At 41.6% G+C, this 23,732-nt stretch overlaps 1 protein-coding gene across 1 annotated transcript; it reads left to right on the top strand.

Annotated features, from left to right (window-relative positions):
- Window positions 1-5,285: 5,285 nt before the first annotated feature.
- On the top strand, window positions 5,286-23,317 carry LOC137893395 (nuclear receptor subfamily 5 group A member 2-like). Its single transcript, XM_068738859.1, has 7 exons — window positions 5,286-5,307; window positions 6,694-6,812; window positions 7,209-7,350; window positions 8,489-9,144; window positions 18,668-18,787; window positions 20,970-21,117; window positions 23,064-23,317. Exons 1-7 carry the CDS (start codon window positions 5,286-5,288, stop codon window positions 23,315-23,317), a joined length of 1,461 nt encoding a protein of 486 aa, XP_068594960.1.
- Window positions 23,318-23,732: the final 415 nt, after the last annotated feature.

The raw sequence follows: 23,732 nt of genomic DNA, 5'->3' as shown, positions 1-23,732 counted from the left end.
TTTCTTTCAGTGACATCAGCTGTTGCCACATAATTGTACCAAAGCTGACTCGAGCTCTACCCTCAGATATATGCTTTCTGAACCTTTTGTGTGTAATACCAGCTTCCTAGACGATGTTATACTGACACGGCACCTTATGTTTTAGTTTATTATTTCTAGCATTAAAACAACTTCTTGCTTTCGTCTTCCTCACAGGAGGAGAAGGCATCTGATCAACACGTGATCAACAAGCTCACAATCTGAAATCCCACTAATTATCTTCAATTTTGACGCAGGATCTCGTCCCGCAGGATCTCGTCCCACTGTAGCTTTCACCCAGAGAGATAGCAAAGCTATCTTCCTTTATCCGCAGCGATCCTGCCACCCCAGCAGAATAGGAGTGTCGGTGCGGGGGCACAAAATGAACAACATATAAATGATGAAGTCAAAACACGAGCCAGGCCTCAGCCCTTCCTCTTTATTTATTGTACAAATATATCTGGGAGACAGAGACAGAGCTTGTCTGATGCTGGGATTTCACTGACCTGTAGCCACAGCACACTTGCAAAACAAAATCATGCCGGAGACAAACAGCAGATAGGCCATATTTTCTGGCCCCAATGACAGAGGGGCAGCCCAGCGGGGGCCTCTTGCTCCAACCGGCGTGGATGCTTGCACCCTATGCACTCCAGTTCCAGTAGTGGGATGAGTGGTTATAGGTTAATGGAGGACCTTGCTGGGACTGGGAGGGCAGAGGTGAAGATTGATAGATAGAACCCATCTCCTTGCATACATCTTCTGCTGAGCAAACAGTCTGATGGCAGAGATGTGCTGTGCATGTCCCCCCCCCCCCTCATTTTGTCGGGGACAGGCCGTGGGGTCACTCAGTTTACTAATCTTTGAATTCAGCTGTTCTGCCACCATTTTCTACCTAAACCTGGAATAATGGGGAATGTTGTTGGCATATAAATACAAATGTATTTAACTGACTATAAGTCTTGCAGGGCTGAACAATCCTATTCTGTATTATTTGCATTAGGTTGCATGGAAAACAGTTTTTTGTTTGTTGCATAAAGTGACAATATTGAAATGCCTGATCAGATTGGGTGAATAAAGTTTTGAGTAATCCTGACACAAAATAAAATCCATATTTTTGGTGGGGATTAGTACTCTGTACTGACTTTAAGACAGAGACAGTTCTTCATCATCATCATCATCATCATCATCATCATGTGCCTGTCGGAGATCGCTTCTCTTATTGTCCTTCACTCTTAGGGAAAGGGAAGAAAAACACAAGTGGGGATTTCATTGTTTGACAGAAGAAAGCGTTTTGACAGATACAGAGAAGTGATTTTCTTTTCATCTTTTTTGTACATCACTTACTTTTGTGGGATTTTCTGTGGTCCAGACCATTTAGCAGAAAATAGGAGGAAATACAAAAACAGAACCTTCAAAATGTTGAGTATTATTTTAAAAGCAATGTTGGCTCCAATTAAATTCACATTATCAGTGACATATAGGCTCGACCATCTTTTTAGTTCTCATCCCCAAACCTGATCAAAGTTTGACCAATTTAAATATTCACCAGGTGAGCACAGGTCCAGTATGTCCAGCGTTTTTCCGAAATGTATATTTAAAAATAACCGGGCGGTATGATGTCTCTTTCAGGATCGGGTCCTCTACCAGAGGCCTGGGGTTTTAGTTGTCCCTGGGACTGTGCTCTTCTGGACAGAGACGGCGGACATTGTGCCTGGTATCTGCTGGAGCCATGCGCCCAGCTTGGGGGCTACTGCCCCTAGTGCCCAGATCACTAATGGCACCACCGTTGCCTTCACTCCCCACATTTTCTCCAGCTCGTCCTTCAGTTCTCGGTATTTCCTGAGCTTTTTGTGAAGAGGTGGCTGATGGTCGTTCCACTTTGGAACCGGATCTGAGTGAGGGGGTTTAGGTCTATGCAGAACAGCAGGGGTGATAGAGCATCTCCTTGGTAGATGCCGCAATTGGCTTTGAGTTAGCTTCTAGGGTCGTCTTCGATAGCATCATTGAGTTCTGGAGGAAAATTCTTAGCATCCTGTTGACATTATACAGTTTCAGGCATTCCAGTATCCGTGTGTGTGGCATTGAGTCATAGGATTTCTTGTAGTCAATCCAGGCAGTGCACAGGTTGCTGCGCCGGGCCTTGCAGTGTCTGGTGACTATCCTGTCAACCTGTAGCTGGTGCTTAGCTCCACTGGTGTTATTGCCAATCCCTGCTCATGTATTGATCCAAGTGCCTGCTCATTTAAGCTGCTATGATGCCTGATAGGAGCTTCCATGTGGTGCTGAGGCAGGTTACAGGCCAGTAGTTTGATGGTATTATTCCCTTCTGGGGGTCCTTCATGATGAGGACTGTCCAACCTTGGGTTAGCCACTCTGGGTGTGTTCCCGACTTTAGCAGCTGATGAATTAGTGTGTCTAGGCCAGGGGTCGGGAACCGACAGAGAGCCACAAACACCACATATTTTTAAATGTAATTCTGTGAGAGCCAATATGTTTAAAACTAATACATATAAGTACATAAGTACATTTTATGTAATAACACTTTTAAAGTCCAATAAGATAATTATTTTTTATAACATTGTTATGCTGTTTCTAACCAGTGATGGATATTTCTTACCATTAATGTGACTTCTGGTGCTGCATGGTTTTGCTGATGTCTTTGTGACTACAAAGTGAAAAGTATGATACTCCTCGTCTTTTTTTCTTTCAGCCATCTTCTGATATTTTTGACAGCAAAATACAGCAACCCCCTTGAACAGTGTCTCTGCCTCATCTGCGTTGCCTACGTGATAGATAGATAGATAGATAGATAGATAGATAGATAGATATTCTATCTATCTATCTTATTATTTAATGTAAAATAACTGAAAACAATTTAATCCGTTCCGGCTGTTAAAAAAACTCTCAAATCAACGCGAATAATGAACCCCCCCCCCCACACACACACTTTTAATTGCAATATATAGTGGTGAGCAGTGGGCTGGAGGAGGAGGGGGTGGAGTTCGAAGTTGGCTGTGTCTCAAAGAAAAATATTTCTCGAAGGTTTGCTCGTGTCTCGGAACACGAGACACGTATGCCAATGTCTCGTTTCAGATCCAGATTAGATATTTACACTGAAATAGATTGATTGAGGGATGCACATACAGAAAATAAAGCTTGACATTTGAGCAATTGTGTTTGCCGTCTGCAATGCAACCTTGGTGGAGGTATGCGCTTTCCCACTGCCCTTCTGCTGAGCTATGAGAACTTACAATATCTTGGAAGATGCATCTGCAGAATGTCTTTCCATCTACATTCTTTCTGATATTATAGCCATTCCTGTTTGCGTCCAATCAGTTAGGCTTCTTCATCCTTATCTCCATAGGTGCCATATTCAGAACTCTTGCAATCTGCGCACAATGACTTTAGAATTTCATGTAGCTCTGTACTTAAAGCATTCTCCACCTTCGTAGGACTGACTCTTGACTTTGACACCCAGCTTTATATTTCCTTTATTTGGTTTAAATTATTAGTCCAAGGCAGGTGTTTCTCCATCTCTGATTGGTCCATTCATTATCAATGCGGTGAAGGAGAATTTGTTGTATAACTGATTATTCTGTTATGCTATAAGGCGCTTCATGCAAGTCATTTAACAAAAAGTGTGTGGCAGGAAAATTAGACAACTAAAACCTGTAACAAGCCTCCTCTTCTTTGTGACACCAATGCAGATGGAATGTATGAAAGCTCAAACTGGTTGAGTTCTAGCAAAATAAAGAACATTATATTCATTCAGTGAAACATGCATAGCGGTCGGATCAACTGTTACCTGTGAGCAGTGTATCCCTAACAATAACTATTAGTTGTCTACACTAGAAAAAAGATTCTATCCTTAATCTGTGGTTTCATTAAAAAAAAACAAAAAAAACACTGTTTGCAGAACACACGGCACAGGTTGGAAAACGATGTGATTCGGAGTTTCTAATCTTGTGAAACTTCTGAGGGGTTTTCTTTATTTGAACTCATTATTTAACGTATATTGTACACGTGTGCTGTTAAAATGAAACACAGGAAGCCTGAATGAACATTTGATGAACTCCCCCTTCAAGAACAGTCAGGGCGATAACTGATAACCGCCCTGACTGATTGTTCCAACATCATGGAGGAGACACAGAGTGAGAAACCTTCGTCTTGCTGCAGAGACTGAAGTTATCAAAGGCGTTGAATGGACGTGAACGTGAACGCTGTGTTTCCTTCCAATTCGGGACCCTCCACTCTGTGCGCCTTCCTACACAATGACGCTCACAGCCCACTGCTTCCTGCCCCGGCTAACAATAGCCCGTTACCGTCTGCACAGTGCTGACCAAGCAAAAGGGCTCCATTAATAATAATATTAATGCCAATATGTTTCATCCAAAAATAGAACTCAGGAGGAAGAGTGTTTGTTTCATCAGACAAATTTAGAAAAACACAATCAAGGTCTGCTTTAAATATCCATCTATCTATTTATCTATCTATATGTAACGGAGTAAATATGAGTAGTTAAATATCCATCTATTTATCTATCTATATGTAACGGAGTAAATATGAGTACAGTTAAATATCCATCTATTTATCTATCTATATGTAACGGAGTAAATATGAGTACAGTTAAATATCCATCTATCTATCTATCTATCTATATGTAACGGAGTAAATATGAGTACAGTTAAATATCCATCTATCTATCTATCTATATGTAACGGAGTAAATATGAGTACAGTTAAATATCCATCTATTTATCTATCTATCTATCTGTGTATTTATTACAAATACTTTCATTTCAGTATTCTATGCTGCTACTGTACTTTGTAACTCGGTTTCAGTCTCAACCATAAAATGAGGTTGATTTAAAGATGCGTTACTTTGACTCTTCTCGTGTTCAGCACTGGATCCATCGGCAGCGCTATGCGCTCCAGTCCAGGCCTTTTCACGGAGGAGGCAGCGATCACCCGTCACGTGACCACACGTCCACCAATGGCGCCACGGTGCGGTGACTTTGGCGATGAGGGAATCACAGTAAAGAGCGGACGGACTGACAGAGTTTCACTCTGTGATCTCCAATGATTACCGTCGCAGACGTCACCGGCCCCGTTGGTTCCGACACCGGCACCGTTCCACAGTGACCGTCGGATTTCCATTGGTCCGCTTCTCTCTCGTCTCCCTCTGCAGCCCATGAAAAGCTGCAGCAACACCTAAATCCAGATATTAATTATCAGACTATCACTGGCTGGCTGCGGTCTGTCGTTCAGATGCTGGGAGACAAGGCTCACGGTAAGGCAAAGATTCCGGTCTTCTGCACTCACGGATCGTTTTTATGTCCGTTATTGATTTGAGCATTTTAGGCCATTTCACACTCAATAAATTAAGATATGCTTCAGCAAAACCCCGAGAAGGCGCAGAAACCCCCCCAACCTGTGGTTCAGCTCCAAATATAGTTAAAGCCCCATTTCCCATCATTTTATTTAATTGTTCCAATGTCCGCATGAAACTATAGGAGCCCTATTTCTAAAAATATAAAATACACATAACTTAGAAATATACTTTTAAATTAGACTACTATTTAGAGCATAAATTCTATGAATTAAGAATCCTAAAAATACAGTACATTTCAAAAATGATTATAGGCAGAAAAAACCCTGCTAAGTATTAAAATAATTAAAGTTTGTAGCACAAAATAACAACTACAATAATAATAATAATAATAATAATAATAATAACACTAAATAGCGCGCCCCTCTTTTTCCCGCAACCCTTGCAGCGTGCCGCTCCGGTCGATCCGCGGGGCGATCACCGGCCGGATCCGGTCGGTTTTCGGTCGCTCCGTCAAAACGTCACCGAACCACTTTCACTATATTAACAACAGAGGCTGAACGGAGGCCGGCAGAGTGACGACACTGACATTAACGCATGAAAAACAGTTCCACCATCATAATGAAATTAAACGTACAATAAAAGCGTGCGCAGCCAAACGGAGTATTCAGAGCAAGAAAATACAGGCCTGTATCTTGTTGCTGAGTGAAGGTTATGAGAGAGAGATATTAAATACAGACTTGTGTTTATTGACATTTAATGTTTTAATTTATAAAGGGAATAAACTATAGGCCTGTAATATAAATACTTTATTCATTATATAATATAATATTCTACATATTTAGTTCATTAAAATATTGTAATCATTTCGGTCTAATCATTACAAACATAAATTCAAATTTATCATGTCTTCAAAAAATAATAAATCATTACAAACAGATTTAAAAACTACGGAGATGTTTAACAATATATGTTTGTTATCTTGTCGCTTGTATTATTATTTTGTGTCAGTGGAATTAACACTAAAGTGATGCCGACCTGTATTTGGTCGGCATTACTGAAAATATCTCTCTTGATAAAACTGCACTAAAATAAAAGCAAAGTAGAATCTAACGTAATAATCTCGTGCTGCGGTATATTCTCATTTTTGTGCGGGCAACAGTAGAACGTTCTTATAAAATAATCCCATTTAAATCTAATATTTATGACGTATTTTTTTCTACATAAATGACGTGTCAGAATGTTTGCATGATATAATTGCATTTTGCACGACTCTGTGTTTCCACGTTGTCTTTGGTGGGCGCGTCTGTGTGCGGGGCTGCGTGCGTGCGTGCGTGCGTGCTCTAGGTGTGCCATTGAAGGTTATGGAGTACACATATGATGAAGACCTGGAAGAACTATGTCCTGTGTGTGGAGACAAAGTGTCCGGATACCACTACGGTCTACTGACCTGCGAGAGCTGCAAGGTAACGAGCGACCTTCACCCCGAACAAGGTCGGACGGAAACGGAGAAAGTGCGTAAAGACGCAAGGACGCTTCCAATGAACGCATCGAATTAGACTGTACTGCTAATGCGTGAGAACAGCCGCACCGCAGGAAGGAGCTGAGTGCGCGGGCGTTGGAATCACGCACAGAATAAATAAAACCGTTTCAGGATTTATCTGCAAACGTTTATTCATGGGACTAAAATGGATTTTTACATTCATATATTTTATTCTATTTGGCTGCTTAAGGTGACATAAATGAGTGAAATGTATCTATTATAATCTATTATATTTAAACTAACCCCCACGACGCGGCCGTCCACGCACGCGAAATCTCTGTCGTGTTGCGTGTTCTTTATGAAGCGTCTCTGCTTTCAGGGCTTCTTCAAGCGGACGGTGCAGAACAACAAGAGGTACACGTGTGCGGAGAACCAGGAGTGTAAAATAGACAAAACTCAGAGGAAGAGATGCCCTTTCTGTCGTTTCCAGAAGTGCCTCAGCGTCGGCATGCGGCTCGAAGGTACGACGGGGGCCCGTAGGAGTCAGAACTGGATGACACGCGAATGACAAATATTACAGATTTACTATCATTGAATTTAATCACGTTTCACGTGAACATTCACAAATGTGGTGGATGCAAGATGTGTTTATTATAGCATTGGAAATTATTTCAAGGATGTTGATTTGATCTCTGACAAGAAGCAGAGGCAGCATTCACGGCGGTTCTTTGTAGATTTAATGGTAAATGCTGCCTGATTTATTGTTAGAAAATGGGATTTGTGCAAAAAATAAATAAAAACATATTTTATTTATTTATTTATGAAGAAACAAATCCTGTTTTATCTGGAAAACTGTTTGAAATGAGCAATTTTATTTTTTTAATTCAGAGAAATGAGGTCCACTGAGCAAGAGTTGGAAAAGAATAAGAGAAAACTTTGATGTATAAAAACCGCTATCTCTTTCTCTCACACACACACACACACACACACACTTTCATTACAGCGCCTACACTACACACTTTACACACATTACACCTTGTAATCTCGTTAGCGGTTGACGTGCACGCTCACTGTCCTTGTTGTTCTACAGCCAGTATAAAGAAATTATTATTTTCTTTTGCGAAACACCACGCAAGGGTTAATCCCCTCTAAATGCATCCACGTTTTATGAGCGTATTCATAAAAAACAACAACTGTTGTCGTGCACATGAGCGTAACAATAACAACTCGTCCTGCATTGATTTGTGGGCTTGGAGCTCTCATGCCGTTTCCTCTTCACATGGGACGGGATTCATTCCCAGACAGCAATGCAGGAAAGCACCTGCTCCCATTGCAGAAAAAAGGACACATTCTTGACTTACTGATAAAACCCCAGAGACTCCCCTGTTTTAAATCAAAGCTCTATTTAGCCTACGAGGAGGAGGAGAGCTGCACAGACTCTGGGGATTCTTCTCAGTCCTAAAAAGGGAAGCAACAATCGGCAACATGCCTTTTTATTTACTCCGTAGGAGTCTGGAGAAACTGTTGATCTGGAATGTGATCTTTCCGTCATGGGTTCAGTGCTCATCAATGACTTGCAGAGGTGGTGCATGCAGTGGCGGATAATTCACTGGAGTCGGTGTCTAATTCGTATCTCACTCCTTGTGTCTTGTGTGACAGCGGTGCGGGCAGACCGCATGCGTGGGGGCAGGAACAAATTTGGGCCCATGTACAAGAGAGACCGGGCCTTGAAGCAGCAGAAGAAGGCTCTGATACGATCCAGTGGCTTCAAGCTTGAGAGCGCAGTGCCTCCACCAGCCTCTCCTCTGCAGAGCGACTACAGCTTCACCGGCCCCCTGCACAACCTGCCGACCATCTCCAAAGGCCTGCTCCCCTCCACACCAAGCTCCTTAACCCCCACAGACTACGAGGCCAACCTCTATGGACCCCTAGCCCTGGGCATGGCCATGCAGTCCCATGTGCCCCTCAGCAGTCAGTACCAGTACACAGCCTTTCCCGGCAGAGCAATCAAAGCCGAGTGTCCTGACTATACCAGCTCCCCGGAGTCTCTGGCAGGCTACCCCTATGCTGACATGTACCCCTCAGCCTCCCCGCAGCCGCCCAGCCTGCCCCCGCTGGTGCTGGAGCTGCTTCGCTGCGATCCAGATGAGCTCGTGGTGCAAAACAAGATCGTGGCTCATCTGCAGGAGGAGCAGAGTGGGCGGGGCTGCCTGGACAAGTCCAGCACCTTCAGCGTAATGTGTCGCATGGCTAACCATACGCTTTACTCCATTGTGGAATGGGCCCGGAGCTGCATCTTCTTCAAGGAGCTCAGGGTGAGTCCCACAACTTTCATTCTGTCCTCATCACAGGCATGGGCGCACATGCTGATTTAATCTCCAACCCTGATTTAATCACCCTAATTTCATCGAATTATATTCTGTTGCATTTTTTGCAGAAAAAACAAAACTGATAAAAAAAAAAAAGAATTAAGAATGAATTCATGAATCTGAATACGCATCCGGGCGTATATATCGATATTTAATTTAATTTATCCTGCAAAATTCTGAGAAAAAAAAAGATTCGAGGATAAAATACTGCGTTGTAAAAAAATAAAAGCACCCAGACTCTGCAGACTCTTTTTGCTGCTTCTCCTGCTCATTTAGCATCATCAGCGGTTCTGATTTGAGTTATTAAAAAAGCAAATGTTTAAGTAAATAAATCTGCTTTCAGTAGTGTCAAAGAAAAACAATTTCAAATTGGTTTGATCATTTTATTTACAGTTACTCCCTCTGATCCTTCAGGCCGAGTGTCGCCTCCCAATAGAAAAATCAGCTTAGTCTTACTGAACAACAAAATCAAACAAAGTGTGTACATTTACATGAATCACACTAATTTATGGGAAAAAAAATCTAATTTAAACCAAACCAAATCAAATTAGATTTATTCCTATACAGTATGTGACACGCTCTGTTCTTAGACTCTTTTTTTTTCTTTTTACAAGCAAAGGATTCCTAACTATTGTACTAGAATTAGAAAACACTTGGCTGCTCCTTTTTGTTTGTGTCTGTAGCTCATGTTCTGGTTGTCTCTGTGGACGTCCAAAGGGGAGTCACTTGAATAGTTTTAGTGAGGACATGTTGCGCTCTTCTTCTTTTCCTCCATCAACAGGGTGGTTTCCGCCTTGTTTTCTGAAACATTGACATTAGCAGTGAGATCATGAAATTATTCTTTCTTATTATTGTTGTAGGACTGATCGTGATCTTTGATACCAGCCTTGGCCGAGGGACAAGCCATTATCATGTTTTCTGTGTTACCTTTTCTCCTACAACTTGAGTTAACAGCAGCAAAAACAAAGCATTCCCAAATAACAACTGCTTTGCTAAAAGCAATTATTTAAGAAAGCTCATTTATTGATGAGGGATCTTGTTGTAGGTCTGGGTTCATTCAAAAGTCTTCTTTGACGAAGAAGAAAAAACACAGATCCATTTTAAGTAAAGTTGACTGACTGACATTTACCACAAACCACAGCTGTGCTTTCTTCCTCTTTTCTTTTCTTTCCCCCCCAAAAAAAACTATAAATATCTATGAGCTGCTGCTCCGCCCCTTAACCCTCATGGAGATACTGAAATTAAAAAATGTAACCTTAGAGTGTTATTGGAAGACATAACAAAACATTATTTCTGCTTGTAATATTTTTGAACATTTTTATGTATGTCCTGCAGAAAAGTGACTTTAGTGACTTACTGAATAAATTGTTCAATAATATTTATAAATCTTTTTGCTGATGATAAAAACAGCCTTTTCAAAGACACAAGTCCATTGGTTACTTGGTCTCATCGCAAGTGCAGATTAAAACAAATACAAACTAATTTTTCATAAAATTTCAACATGGAAGAACAAAGAACTGAATCTGTGCCTTTTACTAATTAGGAGCTTTTATGGTCTTGTTTTCATTTCCATGGTGATGAGATGAATTTATGTTCATTTGTAAGCGGGATTTGTCTCACATGAAGATTCCAAAAACATAGCTTTCTTCTTCTTCTTCTTCTTCCACCACATTTTTAAATTAATACTTTTCTCAGATAAACAACAACAATGAACAACAATTGCAATTATGAGACCAAAATTGTAATAATTGTAATACATTTTTTTAAAATAAATGTATAAAATGTATTTTATAAATTTGATAAATGTATAAAATTTATTTTGGTTATAAGTATTTATCTCCGTCAACTCAATAGCAAGTGCAATAAGTCTCAACCAGATCAGTCTTGGGATGTGTGATGGATGGGGGGGGGGGGGGGGGGGGGTGCAAGTGTGTATTACAGTGCGCTACTTTATATATATATAGTTCCTGCTCATTGATTTGGCACACAGCAGGGGTCCAAAGATTTGCTTCTGTTACGGGGTCCTTCCTTGTTGTGTCAACGTTTGCTGGCTTCGTGTGACAGACATGTTTACCTCAACTGTAATGTTAAACTGAGTATTTCTTTGTAAGGGTACAAAGATGCTGCGTGACGACAGTCAAAGCTGATTGGACAGTGTGGCTGAATATGTGTGAGAATACAGAGAATACCTAATGTCTTCTCTGTGATGAATAGTAGCACACACACACACACACACACACACTCCATGGACTCCAGCACCGACAGACTGCATGGCTGGACACAGCAGATAACTTAGTAGCTCAGTCACATTGCAGCCTGCTGGATAAATGAAAACGGTTGTTGTGTGGTCTGAATGAGAAATGAGGATCATGACAACTCGGAACATTTTACTCCTGTCATTACCTTCGCCAAGGAGGTTATGTTTTTGATGCTGTTTGTTTGTTAGCAGGAAGAACTGCAGGATGGATCTCAATGAAAAACAAATGTGAAGTATTGGCCTTGGTCTAACTTAGATCCCATTCAATTTGGAGAGCGATCCGGATACAAGAACAAAAACAAATCTGGATTTCCCTATTTACTTATCATGGAGGCTTTAAAAAAAAAATCATATCTTGAAAAATATACATTAAATTCACTCACCAAAAACCCCAGTTATAAAGGGGTCCGATATGAAGCACAATGTCTCCTGGATCGGATCGCTCTTTGGGTGCTTTTCTAGTTCATGATTCAATCTCTCTGTCTGTCGCTAAGCAACAGATTTGTTCCTTGTCTTATAGGCATACATGTTTTCAGAACCTGTTTGTGGTTCAGCAGTAATTCACGAATCTCTGAATCTGCTCTATGTCATTAAAGTGTGGTGCCTCTGCCTCTCGCAAATGCATATTGGCCCTTTAAAGATATTTAATCTCTCCGATCCTTATCGTGATTCCAGTTGTCGGACTGAATTCGAGGTGTCTGTGCCTGGGTATTTTTTCTTTTTTTACCCACAACGTGAATATGGGTACAATGGAGATAATTTGACTTGGTTTATTGAATGGCTCAGACTGGAGCAAGTACAAAAAATGGACATGTCTGTTTCGCTTCTCTGACCCATATCAGACCCCTTCACATTATATCATGGATCCGTTCAGTAATTTTGTTTAATTGGGCAAAAAATGGGAACAAATAGGGTAAAATATTCCTACATTAAAAAGAAGCCCTAATCAGTTCTTTCTTGACCCTCGTTCTTCCCTCATCCTCTGTTGTATTTAAAACCAAAACCGCATAATTAAAGTTGCTAAAAGAACGATTTCATAATTTTAGTTTCTCATAACATGTTGAAGGATGAATTGATTTCATTGTTACTATTGTTCCGTCCTTGTCTCCGAAAGCAAAGACCACATTGTGGGGCTGATAAAAGTTGCCTCTTCTCCAGCTAACGATAACAAGGCCTTTGTTTCATGGCTGTAGTCACCTCTTCATTACTGACGCAGGATGAAGGCACAGTCCTGTAACATCGCTATTATACAACTTTTAAAAATGCACAACTTTTAAACTAAATTATATTTACAGTACTGACTAAATAAATTTCCAACTGTGTGAGGAAGACCCCTCATTCGTCTGGGAACCGATCAGTAATAACTGTTATTACATGCATATTACAGCCAGTTTAAAAATGGATTCATGCTGCTTTGAGGTTGTCACAACACAACATGAAGTGTAGCATATAATTACGCAGTTCACTCGTGTACCCTTAGTGGGTACTTTCAGCCTCACACACACTAAAAATAATAAATATAACCGGATGTGCTCAACCCCCACTGGGAGTTATAATAATACAATAAACAACAATAAATGTAAAACTTAATGACCAGACATTAATCATATTACTCTTGTGAAGGACTCACTGCATGAGTCCTTCTTGGCTATCTGTCAGACTTGGGGAAGTTTCCATGGTTAAAGTGACATACACAGGTCTTTATCAGTGTCTGATGTGGAAAGATGAAGTCATCCATTAATTAGTTTGAGGAAAATAAGAAAAGAAAACACGAAGACATGATTAAATGTCAAATTAGAGATGCACCAAACTAACAGCACCGCTTTCATGCATTACTTACATGCATAAAAAACTCTGCTTGTAATCACAGGCAAGGAGGAAAGTCTATTTCAGGGATCGGCAACCTAAGCCACGTGTGCCAGCCGTGGCACGCGAGCGCATTTATGTTGGCACGCAGTGAATATTAAGAGGAAAAATATAATATTGTATTTTACTATATTTAACACCTCATAAGAAATGGAGAAATGGAGCACAAATGTTCTTAAATACTAATTAAACAAATAACTGTTTAATACATGCTGTAAATCATTCCATTGCGAGTGCGCGGATGTGATCATGCGCATCCTTTATTCAGTGCATCACTGCGAGGCTCTTGGGAGTTCAGTCGGCTAGCTTAGCAGCGGTGTTAGGATGGCGAGTAAACCAAGTTCCAGCCGTTCTTTCTGTGGTGTAGGGAGGTAAATAAAGAAGCCTATTGCAAATCCACTGATTTGTAGCATAGCATATTGTGTTGACGCTGGCGTACAGTCTCTCGAGCAAAATCATCCACGGCAGATGTGGTTGTTGGCAAGGGTAGAATGTCCAACTTAGTGCACATTTTACGTCCGTATAAGTTCAAGGAAAAGTAACGTGGTGTTGGAAGGTAGATTTGAAGCCAGTTAGTAACAGTGGCGCAATCAGCCATGGAGACTTTACTTGAAAGTTCATCTCTGATTCTGTCAGTAGGGTGCAAGCATTTCACCAAGTGATTTAATTGTAGCTGGCCAACCTTTATCAATTTGTACACGCAGGGCTGAAAGTTCAGAGAAAGTAGCACAGGCAGAATCAAACGCAGTTACTGATAGCGGTGACAGTGCAGCAGATATGTGTGCTCAGGTTCAGCATCAGTTGTAATGTCTGCGGACAGTGGCAAAGGAAGCTGTGAAAGACAGTCAGCAGTGTAGTTTTGTGCACCAGGTCATAGTCAAAACAGTGCAAGCCCGCAGACCAGCGAGCAATGCGTATTCCAGCACGTCCTATACCTTTGGCGCTGAGGAGAGTTGTCAAGGCTTGGTGGGCTGTGCGGAGTGTAAAGCATCTTTCCCATAAGTACGTTCTCCATTTTTCTGATGCCCACACACACACGCAAGTGTTTCTTTCTCATCTGTGGAGTATTTGCATTCTCTACTGGTAAGTGTGAGCGAGGCAAAAGCAACAGGCTTCTCTGTTCCATCTTGTTGCACCTGTGCGAAAACAGCCTGTCCTCCGCCCAGTTTAACGTTATCAGGTTCTCCAGTTATGGCTGTATAATTTTGATTTTGCATTAACTCCAGCCTGCCGACCTTGGTTCCTTTTTTGTGGCTGTGAATTTTTTTTTTATTACTGAAGACCAGCCCGTCACTCCTCAGTTTTTTGGTTGAGTGTTTTTTGTTATTCCCTTATTAAATGAACTGCAGACTGATTATTTTGCCTCCATCGCTACATTTTTGGGTGCACACCTTTTGAGTTCCAGAATGGACCGTCAAAGGCACTTTGGGTTTGAGTATACAGTATTGTAAAGTGGCACGCCTCATGAAAAAGGTTGCCTACCTCTGGTCTATTTCATCATTGAGTCTTGGATATTTTGTTGCTTCCAGTTGTTGTTTCCCAATGGAGAGGCCTTTTCAGGTGCACTCCCCCTGTCCTGTCTTCTCACACCTTTTAGCACCATGACCTTCATCCTGTTTCTTGGAATGTCGGAGGAGAAATTCAGTTGGAGCTCTTCCAACTCCCACTTGAATAAAATTAAATGAGTGCTGGATGCTACATTGATTCTAAGATGTGTGTGTGTCTCACCCAAATCAGATGGAACAATTTGCAAACTAGACTTAGTTGATAAGAGTTTTGCCCACTCATTGTAAGGTCGGTGGTTCGAGTCCCCCCAGTCTACATGCTTAACCCCTCCCTGGGTGCTTTAAGGGCCACCCACTGCTCCTCAGGGATGGGTCAAATACTGAGAAGAATTCCTTCAAAGGGATCAATGATGTATTAAAAAAGAAACGATGCCCATGCTGTCACAGACTGGAGTGCTGTTTTAAATGTACACAGATCCTACTGTGAACCTTTTTGAATGATCCATCTATGTTTTTGAGGCTGTTTCACCCATGCTGTGAATCCGTCATGAGCGAAATGAGTTCAGTGAACCTGAAGTATTCAAAACGCACCCGATGGAAACAAAAACGCCGGCAGTGTTTCTCATCAGCCATTTAACGGTTGAGCTGCGGCATCGAGTTATCGGTTGCTTTAGTGAAGTAAACATTTCATATTGTTTCCTCAGTTCTCATGAGCTCACTGATAATTAACACGCTGCTCTGAAGAAATGCCAGACAATAAACATCTACGTTCTGGATGTCGGCTCATTCCTTTAGGGAAAGAGCAAAACAACACGGCCTCCCGTTTTACTGAATAAATGCTTCTTTTCATTTATGATTTAGTCAAATGTATTCCTGATAGACTTGCATCGTAAGCTGTGTCATCGCTGTATTTTCACAATTCTTTGGCATCTGTACACATCAGTTCTCCTTTATAACGGCTCTTTCTGTCTCTACTCAGGATGATGTCTTGTAAACAGACGCTGATAAATAGAAAGTGATTTTTTTTTAATGTGCAAATAGCCTGAATCAACTTGGAGAACAAAGCTGTACAGATTTTGCCAAGAAAGCCTGCGGAGAGCTTTTTACCTGAGCTTGATAATTGCATTCCGGGCAGATGAATGGGGAGATGTCAGCTCTTCGCTGCATTGCTGCACCGACAATGTGGGTTTTTGTCCAATTGCGAGCAGAATACAAGCTATTGATTTCTGCAGTTCCCCAGAGATCGCCTCTGTTCTATCTTTTGCTTGGCCTTTTATTCACCTGTGGAACGTGAAAAATTCTGCAGAGGAAGCGTGCACAATGAGTGCCGTACATGTTTGCGCTGAAAAGACGTAGTATATGCCAGAGAGACTCGGCTCCAAAGAAATATGGACGGGAAGAATCTGAAGCAGATTTGGATGAAAAAGAATGACAACGTGGGGATACATCAGTTAATTGGAAAAACAGCCCATTTTAATGAAGTCAGGATAAAATGAACTCTACATTTATAATGTGTAAGTAAATCGTGTTAAATATTAAATGTATACATTACATTAAAAGCATTAATTTGAATAGTTACTGAGCCGTGATTGAGTCAGGGAAGTGTTAAGAACCATCGGAATGGTTTTGATCGTTTACGGATTTAATGCCAGTAGCTCGGTGTAGAAGCTCAAACTCAAGTACAGATTTAGAATTAAAGAATTGAAGCGGGAGTGTGTGGCATGGGTTCTCTCTGGCTTCTTTCCACCTCCCAAAAAAACCTTAGGTGAATTAATCACACCCAATTGTCCGTGGGAATGAGCGTGAGCGTGAATGGTTGTTTGTCTTTGCGATGAGCTGGCGTCTCATCCGGAGTGTACCCTGTCTCTCCCCAGTAGCCAGTTGGAGGAGTGTGATAGGAGAGAGGCAGGGTGCACCCAACATAGGCTGAAACCACATGAGGGCTCGAAGCCCACCGTCTGGCTGTGAAGCCAGATTGCTAACCACTGCACTAACATTCTCCACGCCGAATGCGGTCGAGCATCCAATGCTCCGGCTACCATCTTGAAATAGAGTGCATTTGAGTGTGCTAATTTCAAACACCGTATTTGTACTACAGCTAGAAATTAAGTTCATTTGCTGATATAAAGAAATTAATCTCGGATTAATCAATCTGATGTAAATGATCTAAAATTAAAAATGGATGGATGGATAAACAACAAGCAGCTTGTCTATATTATTATTATATATCTGTATGTATCAAAGGATATACAGTACACAAGTATAAATATGTGTTTGAAGAGATGTGAAAAGGAGCGAAATGCTGAACTAGGATATTCTGACTTGTCACAATAATTAAATTACCTCAGAGGCAGGAAACATATTTAGGTTAAGGAAAAATACAATATTTAAAATCAGCAAACATTCTTCTTTAGTTTATAGGTCAACCCTGGCCTTTCATACACCTGATCACACACCTGACCACATACCTGACCACATACCTGGTCACACACCTGATCGTTATGGACTATCGGGTTATGGACAGATCTTGGTGAAATTTTCAGGAAATATTGGGAATGTTACCAGGAACAGATTATGACACTTTGGTGATGATCCAGAGGAGATCCTGGATTATGGATCAGTTTGAAAGTTTTGGTACCTTTGCAGTCAATGGAGCTTCAAAATGTGTTGCTCAATATCTTGTTTGATTATTGACCAATGTTCATGGAATTTGACAGTGTGGCAGGGGGGTCTCTATCTTACCACCGAATTTCACCTGGATTGTATCCAGAATGACGTTAGGCAAACATTACAATTTAACATTGTAAAACATATTTACGGATGAAAAAATCTATCTGTTAAAAGCACAACTCAGATTAACTTTTACTTTTTATGGTTGGTGTATGAAGATACCAAGAACAATCTAGAACATTTTGGTGATGATCAAGATCACTATGTTGATGTTGTATATCTAATTAGAATGGGAATGAGCTGCTTAGCAGAGGTCTGCGCTCTCTGAGTGCTAGGTGATTATGATGAACACTTATTCTGACTGTCTTGGAGACTTTTACTTCAAGGGTTTGAGATAAAACTTGTCTCAGGTGAAGCATGACACTCGACGGGCGTATACCTACTAAATCAGTCTCACTCGCCGACATGGGCCGAAAGAAAGGCTGAGGAGCCACGTAAATAGATCATAAAGCACATTAAAGGGGTTTTTCCAAGTGATTTTTTTTTTGGCTCCCGCTCAGTGTCCAACTCCTCTTAGAGAGGAAGCACAGAAGGTCGCTGAGACCTCCTGCTTCCTTAACCCCTCCTTCATCGCTGTGCAGCAAGACCCCCGCCACTGACCCAGCAATACTGGACCCTCTGCTGTTTAAATGGACTGTAATTCTGTCAGCTTTGTGTCAGATTAATGTTTGTTTGGACATAAGCACGGACACACACACACACACGCACGCACACAACACCAAACATCAGCTCCCTTTATCTTCTTTTCTGTTTTTAATTGAATCACTTTTTGTCATGTATTTTATTTACATATGGATTCATATCTTGATAGTAATTTAAAGCAGGATTGTATTTGATGACCGACAAAGTTTTTTCTTTTGATCCATTTGTGTGAAATGCTTCCACAGACAGCAATAAATACAGCATGATCAAAAAGACAGACAATATGAGCAGGAAGACTGTAAGTGAAAAATGATCAGGACTACTTTCTGGTTTCAGAGGATATTGATCAGGATTTTTACTGAACGACAAAAAGGAATAAACTCTCCAGAGCAAAGTTCAGACGGCGCTAAGCTAAACTATTTTTTTCCCTCTCTGTCTCTGTCTTTATCTGCCTGTGTGTTTCCTGGAGGTGGGGGATCAAATGAAGCTGCTCCATAACTGCTGGTCTGAACTTCTGGTCTTGGATCACATTTTCAGACAAGTGCAACATGGCCAGGAAGACAGCATCCTGCTGGTGACTGGCCAGGAGGTAACAACTCCCTCACACGACTTGACAGCAGCCCAGGACACTGTCTGGTTCTGATTCATGTTTTATTTTATTATTATTTGTATTTATTTATTACTAACCTGCTTTGGTCCAAACTGAAAACTCTTCACAGTGAGAAACAGAAGTCTGAGTGGACCAAATTGTGACTCGGCTTTCATTTCATTCCCACTAAATGTATTCAAGTCACGGAAATGTCTGAAAACGTGTGTATGTTTTCAGAATCAGAAGTAGTCATGCTACATGTAACAGTAATGACTAAATACAAAAAGCATATAAGTGCAGACACATCACAAAACAGCAGCATCAGGAGTGGATACACAGATGTATATTAGCAGCAGTAAAACTTCAGTCATCCAGATCTTGATAGATTATGAAGAGCAAAAAAAGAAGAATCACCTGGACTTGTTCAAGTTTGGTTGAAGACGTTTCACCTCATTCAAGAGGCTAAATGACTGGTAGAGAGTCCCGATACTTATATTCCTGTTGGAGCAGAAAACAAAGAAAGGACCGAAACCACCAAGGCAATAATCATCAGGAGTCATTAGCGTGCATAAGGTGAACAGTCTCAGGTGAGCTGTATTGTTGCGTTGCACCCAGGTCTGGGTGGGGGTTGTGGGGACACAGCTTGGTGTCTTTGTCCTCCTCCTTTGTTCAGGGATGGTTTCTCCAGTATGACAAAAATGGCTTCCTTCCTTCCTCCTTCCTCCCTCAAACCATCTGTCTTCCCTGGCTGACACCTGGACATTACTGTCCTCAAAGGAGTGTCCTGTGTCTTTCAGATGCAGGTGGACTGCCGAGTCTTGTTCTGAGTCTTGTCTCTCCTGTGTTGAGCCATACTCTTGTGGGGCAGTTGTTTGGTCTCCCCAATGTCCAAGTTGCTGCATTCTTCACTGCACTGGACAGCAACACTACATTGCCCTGTTTGTGTCTCAGTGTTTTGTCTTTTGGGTGGACCAGCATCTGTCTCAGGGTGTTACCAGGTTTGAAGTGTATGGGAATCTTGGGTTTACTGAAAATGTTCTTGAACTTTTCAGAAACACCAGCAACGTAGGGGATGACAACAGGTTTCCGTTTGTCTTCCTCTCCTTTTCCTGGTGGTTTATGCTGATATATTTGTTGGTCTTGACAAATGCCCAGTTTTGACAGTCACATGTCTTCAGAGGGTTCCGGGTGCGTTTCTGCTCTTTGGCCTTTCCTTCTGTTCTGGAGGGGATGTTTTGGGCCCGGTGGTTCAGGGTTCTGATGACCCCTATCTTGCGGTGCACTGGGTGGTGGGAATCAACCGAAGATACTGGTTGGTGTATGTGTGTGTGTGTGTGTGTGGGGGGGGGGGGGGTTCCTGTACACCTCCATGTTGAGATTCCCAACAATTCCACGGTGTACCGCGCAGTCCAAGAAAGGCAGGTTGTTGCCCTTAATTAATGTCTTCATGGGTAAATGGTAAATGGACTGCACTAATAAAGCCCTTTCCACTTTTGCGTTGCTCAAAGAGTTTTACAACTAGGCCTCACACTCACACACTCATTCACACACCAGTGGGCGACTGGTACTGCCAGACCCACTGGGAGCAATTTGGGGTTCAGTGTCTTGCCCAAGGACTGACATGTGGATGTGGACTGAGCTGACAGCGATCCTCGATCCGAGCTGCTGAACGTTCCTCTTGCTCTGGGCGTGGGCTCTGGGAAGCTTCATGCGTAGAATGAAAGTCTCTTTACTCCTAAATATGAGATAATTGACCTTGTAGTCCTGAAATCTGTTCAGAGATGTTTTCTGATTATGAGAACATCCCAATCGCATAATTATGAGAAATCTTCTCATAATTATAAGATTCAGACTTTGCAACTATGAGTTTTTTCCACATCATTTTGATATTTTGATCTTTTGTCATAATTAGAATATAATAGGTACGTAATTAAATAGGTATGTAAGTCAAAAATATCAAAGAGTGCATGTGGTAAATTCTTCCAGGCTTCTCATGAGGAGTGTTTTTTATTTGACTGAGAGATCTTTTAAAATGATTACTTGCAAATGTACAGCTTAACCGTTTCTTACCAAGCCTCCAATAACTCAAGTATCTGACATTCCGGGTGCATTTTGATCCGCTTTCTGTGACAGTTTCATGAACTGAGACTTCAAAAAAATGACCAGAATTGTGTGTTTTCAGGTTGAACTCTCATTCGTCCTTTCCCAAGCTGAGGTGACCCTGTCGAGCCTGGTCCAGCGGGGGCAGGAGCTGGTCGCGAGGCTCCGGGCGATGCAAGTCGACCGCAGGGAGATTGCCTGTTTGAAATTCCTCTTGCTGTTCAACCCCAGTGAGTCGGCCTTACACTTATACTTCATCACTTTGAAATATTTGCAGATGATGTAGCCAGAGATGAAGTGTTCACTGATGACCATCTAGTCGTTGTAGCTTCATTTGGCATTTGAGCTAAAAATGGCTCAAACAGAAACAGAAACAGAAAGAGAATAATCTGATTTCGTGAGGTCCTACAGGGTATAACGTTTCTGATGTTTCACATGAGAATGGCTCATCCTTGATTTTCACATTCATGTGTTTTTAAAGGCCCGAGTTTCTATCCAGAAGCCTGTAGAAGAATATCCTCACTTTGATGTGAAAATTAATCAAATCTGTGTGGCTGCAGGGCCATACTGATGCTCCCCTTTGCCACTATTCGAATAGCAGCACTGACATTTTGATGAAAACAAGACCCCATTGCAAATTATCCACGGCGCCTCTTTATCTGTGAGGTTGCAAGTGTTTTCAAAGCTGGCCTCTTTCCCTCCAATACATTCACTTAATTAAATTTCTCGGGTTGACAAAAGCCAGCCTTAACAAAGACGTCATCTTCCATTGTCCACTAATGGCATTCAAAAGGAGCGAAATGGATGGGTCTGCCGTTCGGTGGCAGAACCGACATTCATGCGCCGGCGTGTGCAGATGGAGGGAGCGGAGACGCGGCTCGCGCCGATTGCCAGAAGTGTTTGCTGTTTAGTGCTGGCAAAGCGGGGAACAAAGCGCTTTTGAATGGTGAGAGCACTTGTCCTAGGCAAGGAAATATTTGCTGTCGCTCGCTGCAACTCCTTTGCTCTTTGCTGTGCCTCATGTTGAGAGTCAGGTTTGTCGGGGGTAATTTAATTGCCCTTAAGGAGCTTGAAAAGATGATTCAGAACATTGATTCAAAGCATTTAATTACTGTGTGAATGGATTCTGCAAGATGGGCTCAGCTGATGATGAATGCCAGTCCTCCAGAGTGCTTGGCTATTGTCACACACACACACACACACACACACACACACACACACACACACAGCTGCTGTATTTCTTCTTCGTGATATTTCGCAATAGAACTTTTATTTTCATTCATGTTTGATTGTTAAGCTTGCCCTAGAATAATAATAATAATAATTAAATAAAACATGTTATTTGTCATGCCATCTAGATCATTTTGGTGTGAGTTTTAAACATTTGCTGAAGAGATATCTGCCTTTTCTCCATCATATTGGAACTACCGGAACTTTGCTTTTTTTCTCCAAGCTCCAAAAACACGTAATTCAATTCAATTTTATTTTATAACAGAAAGTTATCTCAAGGCACTTTACAGGATTAGCAGGGAAAGACAGAACCCAACTTGACCCACAAGAGCAAGAATTTTGCCAACGGGGGCAATGAGAAGCTTCCCTTTAACAGGCAGAAACCTTGGAGAGAACCTAAAACTTATCTGGACCGGCTGAAATTAAAATCAGAACATTGTAATCAATCCCCTGACAAAACCAGTTTAAAATAAATGTTCAGCAGAGACATGTCATCAATGACTTCAAAGAATTACAATTTATTTTGAAATACTTCATTTTAAAATAGTTCATCACAACACATTGGAAAACTAACATGCGTAGCTGCATCGAAGCCTCGGCCCACCACTGTTTGATTGTTTGGATGGTTTCATTACGTGACATGAACGACATGCCATACAAGATAATTACATAATAGAATAAATATTAAAATACAGGACTTGTAAGAGCAATCCAGATTAGCCTTTTGACTTCGCCCAAATTGGAAGTCTGCATTTGATAATTTTACCAAATTTTATTTTCATTGGCCAAGAATTCAATTTGGCATATTCATTTTTTTTTATATATATAATAAAATCAACACTGGGTGCTCTGAACAATGTTAGGAAGTGAATTTAAAGGTAGGAGTTACGTCTGCAGAATCATAATTCCCTGAGTCATGTTTCCCGTCGGTCCTTTGTGCATGCAGATGTGAAGCTGCTGGAGGACCAGGCCTTCGTGGAGGGCATCCAGGAGCAGGTGAACGGGGCCCTGCTGAAGTACACCCTGTCGACCTACCCTCAGTTCCAGGAGAAGTTCAGCCAGCTCGTGGTGCGGCTGCCGGAGCTGCGCTCCCTCAGCACGCAGGCCGAGGACTACCTGTGCTACATGCACCTGAGTGGAGAGGTGCCCTGCAACTACCTGCTCATTGAGATGCTGCATGCCAAGCAAGCATGTATGTGAGGGACACGCAGGATGTCATGTGTTAACTGGATGACTGGCTGATGATGCGTGCATGGGCAATGTGAGGGGGGGGTGGGGGTGGGGGGCAATCTAATGCAGATAATGAGGTTCATGTTGAGATCTTTGTGAGGGCTCCATCTGTATTGCAGGCAAAAATACAGTTTTGGACATTGCAACCTTTAAAAATGGTATTTTCTACCCTGCATTGTGAAATATTACATTAGCTCTGCTCATATTCTTACTTTAATAACATCACTTCAAAATGTCCTACAGTCCACGGAGCCACCCAGTAAACATTCTAAAGCCAGAGAAATTGGCTGCAGCCTGCACCATTGCTAAACAATGACACCGAGCTGGTGTCCAGAAGATGGGGAAAATAGATGCTGCCTCCCAACTCGGACTGCAGTTTGAGTTC

Source organism: Brachionichthys hirsutus, chromosome 4 (genome assembly GCF_040956055.1).
Source record: "Brachionichthys hirsutus isolate HB-005 chromosome 4, CSIRO-AGI_Bhir_v1, whole genome shotgun sequence".
Classification (NCBI taxonomy): Eukaryota; Metazoa; Chordata; class Actinopteri; order Lophiiformes; family Brachionichthyidae; genus Brachionichthys; species Brachionichthys hirsutus.
The sequence above is the reverse complement of the archived record's forward strand: the minus strand, read 5'-3'. Positions and strand labels throughout refer to the sequence as shown.

Excerpts from the sequence above, each read along its gene's own strand:
- LOC137893395 (XM_068738859.1), top strand. The coding sequence starts at position 5,286 with ATGCTGGGAGACAAGGCTCACG. Across the intron at positions 6,813-7,208 it reads TGACCTGCGAGAGCTGCAAG|GGCTTCTTCAAGCGGACGGT; the intron begins GTAACGAGCGAC and ends CTCTGCTTTCAG. Across the intron at positions 21,118-23,063 it reads CCTCTTGCTGTTCAACCCCA|ATGTGAAGCTGCTGGAGGAC; the intron begins GTGAGTCGGCCT and ends TTGTGCATGCAG.